Source organism: Olea europaea, unplaced genomic scaffold (assembly GCF_002742605.1).
Source record: "Olea europaea var. sylvestris unplaced genomic scaffold, O_europaea_v1 scaffold994, whole genome shotgun sequence".
Lineage (NCBI taxonomy): Eukaryota > Viridiplantae > Streptophyta > Magnoliopsida > Lamiales > Oleaceae > Olea > Olea europaea.
The window spans coordinates 118,756-135,762 of NW_019268453.1; the positions used below are offsets into that span (position 1 = coordinate 118,756).

The 17,007-nt window shown below is 35.3% G+C and overlaps 2 protein-coding genes across 3 annotated transcripts; one reads left to right on the forward strand and one right to left on the reverse strand.

Annotated features, from left to right (window-relative positions):
* Positions 1–3,372: 3,372 nt before the first annotated feature.
* On the forward strand, positions 3,373–4,856 carry LOC111392894 (dof zinc finger protein DOF1.6-like). The gene has a single exon (XM_023018304.1). It carries the CDS (start codon positions 3,857–3,859, stop codon positions 4,655–4,657), a length of 801 nt encoding a protein of 266 aa, XP_022874072.1. The 5' UTR covers positions 3,373–3,856; the 3' UTR covers positions 4,658–4,856.
* Positions 4,857–13,431: 8,575 nt separating this feature from the next.
* Positions 13,432–15,613, reverse strand: LOC111392888 (dof zinc finger protein DOF1.4-like). 2 transcript variants are annotated; one of them, XM_023018296.1, is made up of 2 exons: positions 15,339–15,613; positions 13,432–15,181 (listed from the first exon to the last, which is right to left on the reverse strand). In XM_023018296.1, exons 1-2 carry the CDS (start codon positions 15,396–15,398, stop codon positions 14,240–14,242), a joined length of 1,002 nt encoding a protein of 333 aa, XP_022874064.1. In that variant the 5' UTR covers positions 15,399–15,613; the 3' UTR covers positions 13,432–14,239. The 2 variants fall into 2 exon arrangements, with proteins under 2 accessions (XP_022874064.1, XP_022874063.1); XM_023018295.1 differs by having other exon boundaries at positions 13,432–15,187; positions 15,339–15,608.
* Between the last annotated feature and the right edge of the window lie 1,394 nt (positions 15,614–17,007).

Sequence of the window (17,007 nt, forward strand, 5' to 3'; positions counted from 1 at the left end):
TTACAAACAGGCACTACAAAACCTTGCTCCACGCAAACACTCTAGGCCCTACTCCTCACCTCGAAGCCAATATAATGCTAAGTAAAAATCTCGACCACTCTGTATACCGAGCACCTTAAAACCCAACCTGCCCTCGAAATGGAGATCAAGTCCTCTGGGGTCTAACGTCCTCGGGACATGTTTATCGTCGGAATCCACAAGTCCCTATCCTAGGCCATCCCTTTGAAAAAGCATGCGTAAAACATATCCTCATTCCTCAAGGTTTAGCAAATTTTTAATCAACATAATGCTCGAGATCATCTTCAAGGCCAATTAAACTCTGACATTCCTCGAGTCGTGAAACACCCCGAGGACTTCCATATGCACAAACATCATAAATCTTAAAACAAGTGATCGAGGTATATCGGTCCTCGAGAATTAGTGATCGAGATCAAGCATATCATTCACAATAAAAAACAGGACAAAAGCTAGTCATTACATTACCTCGAGAAAAATACTTGGTTACATTTTCAAAAAGTGAAAACAGAGCAAAGGATCGGGGTGGGAGATGCCTAGCCTATGTGCCCTAAAGGGGGATTGAGGTTTGTAATATCGATCTCATCATCTGTATCCTCAGCCTCTTCCCCCTCCATGCCATCATCGTCCTCATCCGCTCCCCCATCATCAGACTTTGAGAGCTCGAGAGTATCAACAATGGAGGGCACTGTCTTCAGGTCCTCAGGGCTAACGTCGGGCAACCTTGCGCGAAGGAAAGCTCGAGCCTCCTTAAAAACATAAAGGTAGGCACCCGAGGTGTACTTGCCCTTGATTCTGTCACAGTCTTCGGACATATTAAATTCTTCCCAAGCTCGCTCCTTGGCCTCCGCTATCTTGTCCTCGAACTCTTTGGTCTTTTGCATCAGCTCAAGTTTGGCTTCCTCAGCCTCATCCTTCGCAGCCCTAACCTCATTCCTCAATTTCCTATTGTCCCTACAGACATTCTCGCGCTCCTTTAGCCAAGCCTCGTGCTCAGCCTCGAGCTCAGCAATCCTCTTGTCTTTAATTTTCGAGGACTCCGTAATATCAGCAATTCTCCTAGACTCCCCAAGACCTCTCTGGTTGAGTCCTCGAGCAACACTCAAAGTCTGCAAGCAATAAACCTCGAGCATTATGCACAGCAAACAAAAGAATTTAAAGTAAAAGTATCGAGGATGACCTTCATTGTAAGGAGCTCGAGGGCCTTGACGCCCTTAGCAAGTTCAACATCCTCTCGGTATTTTATGACCAGGCTCGGGACCAGGTGACACCTCTCAAACTCCTTAGTAATTGAAGCCACCATAGGAACGGTGTCGTCCTCAAGATCAACAACTTCGGAGGGCGCTCGAGGAGTGACCTTTGGAGTTGGAGACCTTTGGCTTTACTGGAACCTCGGGCTCGGTGGTTCCGGTTGAGGTTGTGATGTTTCACTAGGACCCCTCGCCATATGCTCAGATTGGGGGCCTCGAGGCCTCTTCTTGCTTTTCTTCTTCGTCTGGGGCTGGCCCTGAGGTTGGGCACCGACCTTAGAGTTTACAAAGTTACGCAATGCTCGAGGATCAAAAGACATTCCTGAAAGAAAAGAACAACACATTAGAACGAGCACAAGCTCGAGCTATTCCAAAAGAACATGGATAGTAGAGGTAAACCCTACCCTCGACATCTCTAACATCTGCCAGATCTATCACCTCTTCCCCGTTCTCTTTCATGCTTGAGAACAGAGGGTACATCTTCACCAGCATCCTCCTATCTCGCTCCAAATCGTCTGGATACTTCACCCTCACAAAACTTCTCGACATTGGGGATTTCCCACTCAGGCCAGAAAGGAAAATCAGGGTCTTGAGCTATGACATAGAACCAACCCGCTTGCCATCCCTTCAAGGAACTAGACATCCTCGAGACCCTAAACCCTCCTATGGCCGAATTATACCTAAAGCAGGTATATCTAGGGTGTTTCTTGAGCTCGAAAAATAACTTACAAAGGTCGACACAAGGGACGATGCCTAAATACCTACAAGCAATGAAGAAGTATACTACCATTCTCTAGGCGTTGAGCACTAATTGCTCGGGGCACATGGAGTGCTCGACGAGTAATGCAGTGAAAAAAGGATGTAATGGCCACCTAAACCCGACCTTAAGGGTCTTCCTAAAAATAACGAACTCCCCTTGTCGAGCCCTTACCATCCTATCCTCAGGGTCTGGACATCTAATGTCACAGTTAGGCATTAGCCCATGTTCCCTAGCCGCAGCTATTGCAAGGTGCTCTTTCAAGGTACAGACCTCGTCAGGGTACTCCAAGACGACATCGCCCGGGGACCTAGGTCTGGCATCCATAGGAATAGCTAATGGTACTAACACCCTTCCTGAGCCCTCATTAACCCCGAACTTTCAGAACGATAACTACCCTCACTACCCAACATTGCTTAAATAGTACTAGGAAAATAACTGAAGTCTCGAGCCTTACCTGAAGGATTCCCGACGCCTAGTTTATGATGCCTTCCCCGATCATGATCTTGTAAAACAGTTTTTCATAGTGAGTAAAAGTAAAAAATGAGAGGTAAATGAAGGTATTTATAGGGAGGGAATACGAAAGGCCAAAGATCGTTATCTTGAGCCATTCAAGATGCGACACGTGGCGCACATCCAAGCGCACCCCTCCATTGAGCGTGAGCTCTACGAAGGAGTGCACGGGGGCCAGTGATATTGCCAAGTTGGATACTCGAGGATTGGCATGTCTCGAGGACTTTGCAGGACCTTATAATTCCATTCTCAGGATCTAGTCATCGGGGTTTATATGGTCTTCGGGATGTTGTTCCCGAGGACTTTATTCTACCCTCTAAAGTCCATAAGTTCTCAAGGTTAAGTAATCGAGCACTATCCTTCCAGCCAAACTTTTCACCCGAGCCCATAATAAGTCTTACGTTCTAAGGACTTTAATGTGATTCACACATTTCAACCCAGGACTCCTACGTCCACAAAAACTCTATGTCAACAATAGTATCATTGGTCATGCAATTATATTACTAATAATATACTTCTCTTAGGCGAGACTCTATTAGATAAGAACGTCCAACTTATTCAATCCTATTAGGAGTGCACTACCTACCGCTATAAATACGGGACCCATGTCCATTATTCAGGTATGTTCTACATACACAATTTTCAGCATATATTCATCCTTGAATCCCTCTTCTGACTTAAGTATCGGAAAAAATGGAGAATGAAATAGATTTTAGAAATGATTGACAAGAATGGTGGAATTAAGGTTTGATCGCAAAATGGAGATGTGTGATGAGATGTAATTTGTATAGAGATTTGGGAGATTTGGAACTTTGGGGGAATTTAAATAATTTTCATTAATTCTAAGTTCGATAATGGCAAAATAAACATTAAAATTGTCATACATATTTTTTTTAGACAAGACTTGTCGTACATATTAAGTAAGAGGATATTATTGTATTCCGAATTACACGGACGTATCGGAATTAACAAGAGTGGCCTGGTGGGCGTCCAACTGACCCCCAAATTGATGCCAAAAGAATATTGTAATAATAAAAAATAAAAAAGAATGAAGTGTGAGAATAAATGTGGGATGAAGACAGTGGCAAGTACCAATAGATCATAATAGACAAAGACAAAAGCCAAATCTGATTCAACCACCACTTAGTCTACTGCCCAACCACCGTGCCGGGTTGCTCTTCGCCGCCACCTTGCAAGCCAGAAATCTCCTTCTTACTTGTCCACACACCACATAAATATGTTTATTTCTTGGTACTAGATTTTGTAATATATTCACACACAAAAAAAAAAAGAAAAAGAGAGAGAGAGAGAGAGAAAATATATGGAGCAAGGGAGAGGAGGACAGGGTGATGCGAATCAGCAGCAAGATCGCCGCCGTTTGCAGCCTCCTGATCAGGGTCAAGTGCATCAAAATCAACATCAACCGGAGCCTCCGCATCCGCCACTTCCACAAAAGTGCCCACGGTGTGATTCTGAGAACATCAAATTTTGCTATTATAACAATTACAGCCTCTCTCAACCCCGATACTATTGCAAGAGTTGCAGAAGGTACTGGACTCAGGGAGGAACCTTGAGAAATGTTCCCGTTGGCGGTGGATGCCGGAGGAAGGGTAAGCGACCCAAAACCTCAACGTCTTCAAGTGATAGTGAGAATTCAAGAACTCAACCTCTAACACTTCCACTTCCATCACAACAGCATGTGTCACAGAATTTAACTAATATGGCTGCTCTGATTTCGGGTAATTCTGGGGTATTACCCGGGAATCAATCCTCGAGGAGTTTGCCGGCGGTGATTTCACCAATAGGTTCTTTCTATTCTGGTGGTTCATTTTTGTCCATGCAACCGGTCAATTTGGGTGAACTCCCTGGCGGCCAACTTGGAGGTGCAAAAACGGCAGATTTCCCAGAATTAAATTATCCTTCAGCGGACTCTCAATCATCACAATTTCAACTGCAGAACGAATTAGTTCCAGTGCAAAGGACATTGGAATCTTGGACTCAAATCTTCGTCAACAACAGCGCCTCCTCTTCAGCCTCAAGCCCTAATTTCTGGAATAACACCACTTCCGGCAGCAACGAAGGTGGGCCTTCCATCAACCCAAATCTATGGCCTGATCAGTGATCACTGCTAAAACTTCTAGAAATTTTCTTCGCTCCTTCTGCTTACAGATTTCTTGTTTCTGGGTTTTATTATCTCCTTTTTGTAATTGAATATTGGGGTTTTCGGGTATATGATTTTGGTTTCACCGTGAAAACTTGAATAAATTATTTGTTTCCAACTTTGAATGGCATGGTAATCCAAAGTTGATCGACTTATTTTATTTGTCTTTTGCTATTATTCCTTCGATTCAAAAGACAGAATTATTTCCAGTTACTCGTACAAAAGTAAGAAACTTGCTTAATTAATTAAGATTTGTACGATGTAAAAAGCCTAAATATTAGACTGACATAATAACGTGCATGATTAGCAAAGTTGTAGCTAGAAATATTATTTGGAAAAATATTATGACAAGTATCAATTGACAATAAATTGTATGCCAGGTTTTTATTTAATGCTTTTATTCGTTCAATGTATTAATGAACAGGAAAAAAAAACACTAATACACGCTCTAATTAAGCTAGATAAAGAGGTATGTACTATTGATATGGATAAACTTCTTTGTGAAATTAACATCAAACTAGTTAAGTCCCATTTGCCCCTTGTAAAACTCATCAATTTAATTTGGAATAAACCGTTTGTATCGAGCGGGGGGTGTACCGAACGGTTTACACCCCCTCACAAACATGCGGGCCCCATGTGTTATTTAATAATTTGAATCGAGGTCCTACTCAAATGATGTGAGTAGTAGGTAAATGGTTAGGTAAATCATTATGTACGTATAGCACGGTCCATTTAATTAAAAATTTTCTCTCGTCTATTTTCAACCACACAATCTTTCATAAAATAATATTTCACACAAATCGAAAACTTTTCATTTCTTTACAATCATCCATTTTTCAAAAAAATATTATTCCTCCCATTATAAATTCAAATAATGCGCGCCAAACAGGGGCTAAGTAAAACTATTTTAAATTCATTAATGTTTTTGTACACATTCAAGTTGTTCCTTCAAGTTAGAAAGTTATGTATAATGTGCTATATATTTACATCTTCTGATCGCTTAATATATTCATGGTTTATTTCATAAAGTGATTTATATTAACAGTCCCCAATTTTTAGAAATAGATTTTGTATGATTTAAATGTTTTATTTTGATCTGATGTGTCATATAGCGTGATTGAGAAATTTTATGCCCGCGTTTATTAAGAATGGTAAAGTGATTTTGATCTATGAGGAGAATATTGTGGCCACCATAACCATTGCAAAAAGTCAAACCTAAACCACATTCATGATTAAACTATTTATTTTAATTTGAAAATATTAATTTACAGTCAGTTCTGTGTTTATTTTGAAATACCATATTTGAGCGAATGAAAGAAATATTTTTAAGAGGTTAAAAGTACAGAAAATAGAGAGACAAATTTACTCTATTCATGGAAGAAACTAAAATCAATTATATTCTATCAAACAAATATTTTGGTATCAAAGATTTAAAGTAAACAAATATCCTAAGTTCATGTTTCACTACTACTCATTTAGTGAAACTGTGCATGTGTCAAAGTTTGAATGAAGATATTCAATACAATATGTCCCTGTATGAGCCACATTTTTATCTCATTAAAATAAAAAATATGATCGTTATCCATCACATCAAGCCATCATTTTTGAATTTCTATTTCTGGTGTGGGGCTCATAACGGCTCTATTTCTCATTCTCATTCTCATTATAATGTGGCGCAAATAGGCTCTATATATATATTTGAATAGTATTTATGTGATCGTCTTTAAAAATTCAAATTATTAGATCAAAGGATTTAACACGTGCTTAACATGTTTCAAATCTACATTTATAGACCTTGAGGATAAATAACTGGCAAATCCAGCTTCCGGCATAAACACAGGCTAATACAACAAAAAAATAAAAATTTACACATAATTTTTTTTTACTAGATTATTATTATTTTTTTAAATGGGATTTGGGGTGGACGGACGGACTGACTGTAGCACTGGCATACCCGTCCCTGAATCCGCCCCTAGGATAAATGGTCACTCACTTTTGAGCCGTATACAAGTATTCTTGTTTTAGAGGAGTCAACTAAATATTCTCTACATTCTTTAGCCTTTTTCTAGTGTGATGTTTTTACCATTATTAAGAGCATCTTCAGTTTAACAATGTGCATTGTTATACAGCCCTTGTTTCGGTTTGGTTTTTCACCCTAAAAAATTAATTTTTTTAACAATTACTTTTCTAAGACAGCAATCATTTTTGATTTCTTCACTTACATGTGAGATCCATTTTCTCTCTATTGGTCATACCGAACAAGCCCATATATTTCACTTGGTGAAATAGAGGATGGAGAGAAGAGCATTTTCAATGAGACTATAAATTGCACTAATCATCCTTCACGGGCAGCTGGTGTGCTGGACATCCTTTACATTTTTTCTTAAAATGTGGTAAATATTTTGGAGTGATATGAGACACTTTCAATACAATTCACAGTCCATTGAAAATAGTATAACTTAACTGACACTTTCAACCCTAAGAAATCAAACGATGCTGCACGACCAAGACAAAGTAAATTAATCATGATATTATGTTGCACTTTACTTCTCCTTTGCCTTTTGTAAGGGATTGGTGACAAGTGCATGGAGGGAACTATCCAGTGTTTGCCTTTAACGCCACAACTAATGTATGCATGATTTTGACACTTCCCTATTATTATTCCATCGCATGCACTATATTGGGTCCCACGTCTCGGTTAGACGGACCGCCATTGGTCTTCAATTTAAACCATCATTTGGTCAATGGGTCTACTGTTTGAATAATTATGGGGGTTGGTTGTTTTTCATTGGCCAATCACAGAGAACGGTCTCACAGCACTTGGTTACTTTCTACTGTTTTTGTGCTATTAGGCGTGGGCAAAAATCAATCCAAACTGTTCAAATTGATCAATACAACCGAGATCGACTGGTTTGGATTGGTTATTAAGTTCATTGGATTGAAAAATTAAATTTGAAATTGGATTGGATTGGCTCAGGTTATGAATTAAACTTAATTCAACCAAATCCAACCCAATCGATGAATTAGAAATTTTAATACTAAAATGGAAAAAAAAAAAAATTACTTAGACATAATAGTGGATGCAAGAGAATGATTAAGAATGTACAAATGTCCCCTTTTTTATTTTTCTACATAGACTAATTGGTATGAATACAATGTACAAATGAAAAATAATATAACGACAAAATAAAAATTAAGGACGTGATAATGAAAAGAATAAATTCCAAAAAATTATAAAAAGAAAATGTTTCATAGTTTCAAACTTATCTATAAATTAATTTTTAGAAAGAATTCCTTATATAAGTTAAAAATAACGGAAAATTTCCAGTGGATTCAAACTTTAACAATTGTTCAAAGTAGAAATTACATAGAGCCATACTTCTAAAAGATTACATTTCAAAAATTATAATTATAGTACAATAATCAAATCACAATACAATATTTTGATATTAAATAATAATATTATAAAATTCAATTAATTATATACCCAAACCCACACTCTAATATTCATTTCCTTCCTCCTCCTCAATCCATTCTCCCTTTACTCTACCTCATTGCAATCGACGAGGCTTCTGTATGCAGTGTTGCACACAGAAGGCGCTCACGGTGTCAGTGAGGCTTCTTTGTTGTAGCATCGCCTGCAATGACATCATCGTCGCTACGTAGAGATGTTGCGCGCTGATGTGCCTCCCGCAGTCAATAGTTGTGACGGTGGTTTACATGTTTTGGTCGTGGTTTTTATTGGTGGAGATAGTGAATCTGGCGGTGGAGGTGGATTTCATTGGATCTATGGTGGATTTAGAAGGACGGATTTGACAGTGGCATTATTGGATTTGGTGGTGGCGGTTGTGATTTCATTAGACATGGCAATATTTTTGTAGATATAACCAGTGGTAGTGTTGGTGCCCAGTGGCAGATTTGGGGATTTGTTTTGTAGGATTTGTGGATGTGGAGTGGTAGGTTGGTGGTGGCAGCGATGACGATGTAACTGTATCGTTGGTGGTGGTGATGAGGAGCCGGGGTTGGGAATGGAGAGTGTTTGTGATCAATTATTTGGTTAATTATAACCATAAATAATTTGTGGCCAATAATTTGATTGATAATTTGCAATCAATAAATAATACGTGATCTAAAAAATATGATTGTGATTCACAATTTACTAAGTTGTGATCGATTCATTTGATAATTTGTGATCGTTAAATAAGTTGTAACTTATAAAATTTGTGAATTTGTGATTGATGAATAAATTGTGACCTATAAAATCTTGATTTGTGACCTATAAATTTTTCGATCTATTATAAAGAAAAACCTATAAAATTTTTGATTTATGACCTTGAAAATAATTTGTAACCAATTAATTCGATAATTTGTGACCAAATTGTATAGATTTGTGGTCTTAATATATTTAATTAACAAAAAAATTTTAATTAATAATTTCATAAATAAAATTTAACAATATTTGATTTTTAAAATTTTAAACCTTATTTCTTAGTGTTGAAATGGGTTATAGTTAAACTCTTTAAAAAAAAAATTTCCCTTGTTTAAATTCAAGAAAAAATAACATGATCCAACTTAAATTGGGCCCAAGCCCAAGCTGCAACCTAACCCAAACTTGATTGGTTTGGGTTGAATTGGAAATTAATTAAGGATTATGTAACTTGTATATAAAAATTGTACATAAGTGATTACATAAAATGGCATGGAGTGAAAAGATTAAATGAAAAAGTTGATTGTATTTTAAATTGAAATATGATAGAGTGATATGTAACATCATATAATCCATTATATAGAATTTGATGTACATGTAGCAAAATTTTTTAACTAATAATTGAGTTGGGTTGGGTTGGTTTGGTTTGATTAGAAACGTGCTAGGTGTATAGCACTTTGTATACCTTATTTGACAACCCTCTCATATGGAGGGGGGTGGGGGCCGTGATTAAAATAATCGTGGAGCCCACCCAACTGAGTAGGAGTGTGCATTTTTCTCAAAATCGGTGGAATTGGATCGGAACCGTTTAAAACCGATCGGTTCGATTCCAAATCTTCTAAACAACGATTTGATTTTGGAACAAATTATTAAGAACCAATTGGTTCTGGGTTCTAGTATGGGAACCGGATGGTTCTCATAGGATTTTTAATTTTTTTGGTAAAATATATGACTCAATCTCCAATCACTTTTATAAAAAATAATCGGGTCCCTTCTTCATTTTAGACTCCAGCACTTTTTTCTCTCCTCTTATAATTCTTTGATTAATTAATTCTCAAGCCAAATTAGAACATTGAGTAAATCTATACCTAATAAATTTATTTACAATATAAATTTAATTTCTAAGATGCGAAATTTATATTTTGTTTTCACTTTGATTAAATAGTTGTTGATCCGATCGAAACTTTTCATCTAGATTTCTACAAATTATAATCGACAAAACCAAAAGTTGCAATAAATTTTTAAAGGGTGTCCAATTTAATGTATGATTTTGATTTTGATGGAAGTTTGTTTAATCTTTAGAGTGCTATGCAGTTTATATAAGTTGATGATTGCTAGATAATAGTAACTTATATTATTTGGATATTGTTTTTAAATTTGTATACTTTGTTTTCTTTTAATCTTTGAATAGTATGTTCGGTTCTTCAATATTTTGTTAAAAGTATCACGTTGGTAACATTTTAGATTTTTTATTAGTGAATATTTTATTTTAACATTTTCAATGTAAAGAACGGACCGAACCGGAACCAATTGATTCGGTTTCGGTTTCGGTTTTGGTTCGGTTCCATAGCTAATTATGGAACCCATGGTTCCATTTCAAAAATTCTCATTGGTATTCGGTTCGATTCGATTCCCTTTGAAACTAGACCGAACCGAATCGTGCTCACTCCTACATCTGAGAGAACTGCCAAACTAAGTGTACAACATTTGCTCTACACTTAGCATTTTCCGTTTGATTAGCCCAACTCACACCTAGCCCTATGTGCTATGCCTATAATTGAGTGTACATGTTCACGAGTCATTCTAATAATTTTGTTGAATTAATTTTTACTCTAAAGCTTAGAGATGAGATGAGTAACTTTGCACTGGGTTTTATAATATGTAATCTTCATCTTCACCCATCAATATTTTATTTGTGTTTACCATGGTCAGAAGATTTTCTTAAGAAAGTTGTGAAATAATTAGTCCTCATGGTCAAACTATACTGTACTTAAGTTAGAGTTTACATATTATTACCTTAGATTGAACTCTAAAAGAGAGTCGAATATTTCCATATAACATAATCATTTAGGTTTTTAATTGTCTTTAATTTCACAGATCATTTTCTGATTTTCACTTGTTTGTCTGGGCTGTGGATACTTTGTTGGGCTGGCTATCTCAGAATTAGAAAACAAGACAACCCATCATTTACCTTCCAAATGTGCCTCACAGTTGAGCTGGGAAAAAACAATAGCAATAAAATGTAATCTAAACCACCCCATATAAAATTGGTTATGTTAAAGACAGACAAATTTATATAAATGTTTCTTCAACAAGCCTATCAATTGAAAGGCATTTGATTTTTTATTTTTTATTTTTTATTTTTTTCTGTCAAATACATGCAAAATTTTAATAAATAAATGAATTCAAAAATTTTGTGTATTCTCAGTTTGCTTGGAGAAGGGTGAACAATAACGCAATTCATAGATAAAGTTACAATGAGGACTGAAAAATTTTCTTTGCTATATATTGTGTTTGGACTTCGGATCCTATTTTCATCCATCAAATCTTCTTGTTCAAAAATTAAATTTTTTATGAAGTGAATAAATTTATTAATTAAAATGAAAAATATGACCATTATCCATCACATCAAGCCACCAAATTTGAATTTCTATCTCTTGTGTGGGGTTTGTAACGACTACATTTTTTATTTTCATTTTTCCAAAAATGAGAAACAAACAGGGGCTAAAACTGTGCCTGACACATTGTGTTGTGCTAACTTAACTGAGAGGCAACTGGCTAGCCGCATTGACAAATATCAGCCTGTCATGTTCATAAACTTTGTAGTTAAGAATGAAAGAAGAAAGGAATCTCCACTTACAAAATGATTTGATAGCATGTATTAAATGGAAGAAATGGAGAATAAATTTTCATACTGTACTTAGGTTGAATAGTGGCAAATGTTTTTTACTAGTATACTGTTTTGGTAAGAATTAAATTTATATCTCATTAAAATTTTGTTAAATATGTCATTCAATCTTGCAAAACGATTGTAGTACCTTTCATTAATGTTCTGTAGACAAATATAGGCAAAGTTGATGCGTACGACTGAAGTATCTAAATCGACTAAAAACTCTAGCTATTTTTTCCAGTTTGACGATAGTGCCTAGATAATTCAAAATTATTACGAAAAAAGAGAGGAAATTTAACTAGTATTTTTGAAGAAAGAATATATGGCTTGGTTGTTCAAAAAATAATTGAACTTTCATTGAAACTACAGAAACTCATTAAATTTTAAATTTTGAAATAAAACTGAACTTTGTTGAGATGCTTTATATTCATTACTTGTAAAGATATCGCAGGTGGTTTGGATGTAACTACATTCGTGACAGAGAGAATACAGTGGCACAAATTTTCACATAATTCTCCCAACTAGTGAGGAATTGATAGCATTTTGACAAAGTTCAATAACGTTTCAGCAATATTTTTGAAGTTTAGTGAGGTTTTCATCGCGCGAATCAAAGTTCAATTAATTTTGAATAATAACTGTTCCATCTCATTTGCTTTCGGATATGTGAGATTCATAAATAGTAATAGTTGTAAATGTATTATTAAAATTAATATCTTGACTTTCTTTAAATAGAAAAGATAACTTTTTAATAACCTCTAATGTTTGATAAATTGGGACATTCTGTCTAAAAACTTTGCTATTTGTACACTGATTTTTGACACTTTGGTTAACACTTGCATTGTTATCAAATGTCAATTGAATGAAAAAACTGTTTGAAATTTAAACTGTCCAATAGAATAATGATACGTGACAAAGTGTAAATTAAAGAATACACTATAGTGTATATATAGCAAGGTTCTCTGTCTAATACCGTTTAGTTTGGTGTATAACAAATAAGTCTTTAACATAGCTTGACTTTGCACGTTGAGGGCGAAAATTTTTTAGGAGCAAAAGTATTACATATATAAAAATTTAAATTTCTGTATAGCATAGAAAGAAATCAACAATATGCAACTTTGGCTAGCATATAGTGTGCATGTACAAAAGAAGTCAATAATATTGCAACATCAATATTGCAAAATTCTTGTCATGTATGAATTTCGTGTTATTAATTAATATTCACATTAATCTAAATTCAATGAATTTTGAATTGACGAATCTTGATCTACATGAATATAAAGTTATTATAGATAAATTATTTCTATTTATATATATAGAAATTTTAATGGGTGTTCAAATTTATGTATTAACAATTAATTTTTATGCACCAAATGTGATTTAAATAGTGCTCTTTATAGAATTTCATCATTACAAAAAATTTGAATCATAAAAGTTGATTTTTGAGAGTACAATTTTTTTCTCTTAAATTTTTATCCTAAATTTTATTTTCTTTAGTTCGTTTGAGACCCAACAAATTGATATCAAATTTTACATTTAAAATACTTATAAAATATTTCAAAATAATTCAACTCTGATTAGTTAATGTAAATGTCGTAAAATTATGCAGTTAATGTTAACAAAGAAATCACCACAACAAGCTTAAAAAACTGCATATATCTTTGCCAAACTTTCTTAAGAATTATCACCAAGATGAATAAAATTTCATGTTAACAAGATTTAGGCATGAATAACCAAATAAACTTTGAGCCCAGTAACCAAAAATACAACAACATTAATTTATCTCCATCACTTCTATACCAATATACCCAAATCCCTCTCCCCTATGCTAAAAGTACAACAACAACCAAAAAGAAAGAAAGGTGATTCCTCTTTTGAGACTAATCTTTTACTTAAAAATCCCAGCCAAAAACCTAATGCACATATCCTCAAAATATTTCAAGAAAAGCATTGTCATGGATAAATATATACATACATATAGATATAAAATCGACTAAGTACTGGAAAAGGAAATTTCATCCAGCTAACCTTCAAATGACAATGTTGATGATGAAACCTTTGTAGATGAAATGAAGATCTGGATCCGAGGTTCCTCTCAGCGCAAATGGATTATTCTCAACCTTTATAGTTAAAATGAATAGGCTGAATCTTCTTGCAACTGACATGATCGCTCGATCCAAACTCCTTTCATCAATTTCTCCAAACTGAAATTTGCTGTTCTTTTTTGGTAGTTTTTTAGACCAAAGGAAATAAAAACTTATTCACCTTAAAAGACTTAAAAGTTAATGAAAAGAGGGAAATCAATCAAGGAAGAAAAAGAAGTTTATGATGAAGATAGACGCGCGGATCAGTTACCACTTTTGATTTTCAAATTCTTCAGTATTCTCAGAATCAACGAGTTTTTGGTGCGTTGTTTGATTATTTCTGCACTTTGGGTTCATCAACTCTGCTACATAAGGGAAGAAACGGAAGAACCCATGTTTGAAGGGTCAAGCCAAGCACCAATACCAGTTGTGTTCCATAAAAGAGAAGGATCGGAGGAATTTATTTGTTCAATCTGGTCTTGATTAGAAGTATTCCAATTATACAAGCTGTTTTGAGTCCCTTCCGGTTTCACTTCTTTGACAATTGTGCTGTTTCCACCATTTCCAGGCATTTGCAGATCTTCATACGATATCAACCCTTGCAGATTGTCTGCTGCTCCTAGCGTATGATCCTTTAAACCACCTGAATTAATAAATTTTGGCTGATGAAAGGTTGAAGTGAAAGTTGAAGAACCAAAGATAGGATTGCTAGAAAGAATTGGACTTGATGGTGGAATAACAGCTTGGATTTGCTTGAATCCGTTCTTGTAGTCATTGCTGTGAACATTATTAACAAAAAGTCCAGATGAAAACCCTAAGCCAAGAGCATTAACCTGAGATTGAAGATTAAATCCAGAAACTGTGTTTGAAAAAGTGCTGGAATAGGGAAGATTGAGCTCAATACGATTAGAGGGTAGATTATAAAACAAAGGATTCATATGATTATTTGAGTTTGAAGGAAGATCTATCTGTGTTTGAACTTGAGCACTAGGGTTTGCAGTTGGAGCTGTAGAGGTAGTTGCATCACCGGCAGAGGCTGGCTTCTTTACCCTCTTGTTCTTCCGGCAGCCACCGCCTACCGGAACATTTCTTAGGGTTCCACCGCGTGTCCAATAACGTTTACAAGCTTTACAGAAGTGTCTTGGTTGAGACAAACTGTAGTTATTATAGTAACAAAACTTGGTATTTGTCGAATCACAACGAGGACAATTGAGTGGCTGCTGCTGCTGCTGCTGCTGATCTTGATTTGGTTTCTCCATAACCGTACCAGTTGAAGCCATCAATTTTTTTCGCTCATCTATCTGATTCTGCACCTAGGAGAAAAAAACAAAGAAAAAGGAAAGAAGAGAGTTGAATACGTTGTTTCTAGGTTAAAAACAACAACACAACAGGGATATTCTTCGCCAAATGCTAAGAAACAAAAAATGTGTCATAGTTTATCTAATAATATAGAAAGAGATGAACCTGTTGCCATTCATTTGTAGTTGAAGAGATGACCATCATCTTCTCGCAGTTTCCTAGCATTTCTTCACTCCTCAAAGGAATCGCTTCAAAACAAAGAGTAAGCAGCCAAAGAACAGGTGACGACGTGAGTAGTCTTGTGGACGAGGTTGAAATGTTTTAGAGAGAGAGAGAGTGAGTGATTAGATAGGGAATTAAGTCATTGTTTAATTCTAATTTCACGTGAAGGATCTGGCCTAAAATGAATTTAGATCGATTGTCTTTTGTCTTTTGAATCTTCGTTGTATTTTATTCTAATGTATGGAAACATACTCCCTAAAATTAAACTACTAAATAGTTTATATTTTGTCTTCGACACGCTTCTTAGGTTCATGTAAACTCTGTTTAAATCAAAAACATGACATAAATACATACAATTTAAGTTTTTAAATGAGACGATTAATAAGAGTTAGAGTCAGTGATAGATTAAGATCAAATCTTATTGTATTATTTCACAAAAATTGTCCTTAATCAAACCTTTAAACAGTATGCAGAGAAAGAAATGTGTTAGAAGATAGATTTAAATGAAATCATAACTTTTTTTTTTTAAATAATAGTCTATTAGCTTGCAAGGTTAAAAGTAAAACATAATTCTTTAGTAAATTTGGCTTTGGACGCCAGTTTAAACTTAAATAATAAAGTACTGGAGAGACATTCTTGGTCCAAGAAGAGGACAGAAAGATAAAGGGGCATAATGCAGATGAATCTCGAGAAGTTCAAGAAAGAGGAGAATTTACATTGAACCCAACATCCACTAACTACGCAGAACATAGATTACTTGTTATATCGATACAGATAGAAGATAGACAGAGGGAATCCCTAGAACTCGAAACCCGAGGCATAAACACAAAATCCCACTTCCAATTTCTCATACTTTACTACTAAATTATTTAATTGCAACTATGTGGAATATTATAATTATGTACCTTATATACTCAATGGCCCAACAAATAATTGTAGGGTGCAACCATACACAACACAAAAAATTCTAACGTTATTTCTAGATCAGTCTATTACAGGCTGTCCTCCAATTGTGCAAGAATATAAATTTATCTTTTTTTTTTTTTGGATACTCAGGTATCCCATCTTCGCCAGACTAAATCCTGGACCTCAAGCCTCCGGTCCCTCATTAGCTTGAGGAAGTTAATCGCGGATTGTGCCCTTATTGGCTCCCAGGTTCCTGCATGACTTTTACTCCTTCCCCAAAGAGAGCCCTCTCCACTGCCTTCCAGCACATTACTTTCGAGATAAATCCCCCTTCCAAAATGCTGCTTTCGAGATAAATTTATCTTTCGATTGAACACACATTTAAGAGAGAGACACATAGGTTGATGAGGGGCATAAATGAATTTCAAATACAGTCGAAACTAGCCCTTTTTTTTTCTTTTTTCTTTTTTTGTGTAATGATTTGAAAATAAAAACAACAGAAAATATCCCCTCGTTAAGGGAAATTCTGAACAAGTGATTCCATCTTGACAACTAAATTGTAGTCTGTAGACATATATTCTCATTTTAATATGAAAATACATTTATTTATCCTTATTCTCATCTTTTACATTTATTTTACGAGCTTTATCGTGTAATTAACAACTCAACTTTTAGTCCATCAAACTAACTAGGTCTACTCATTCCG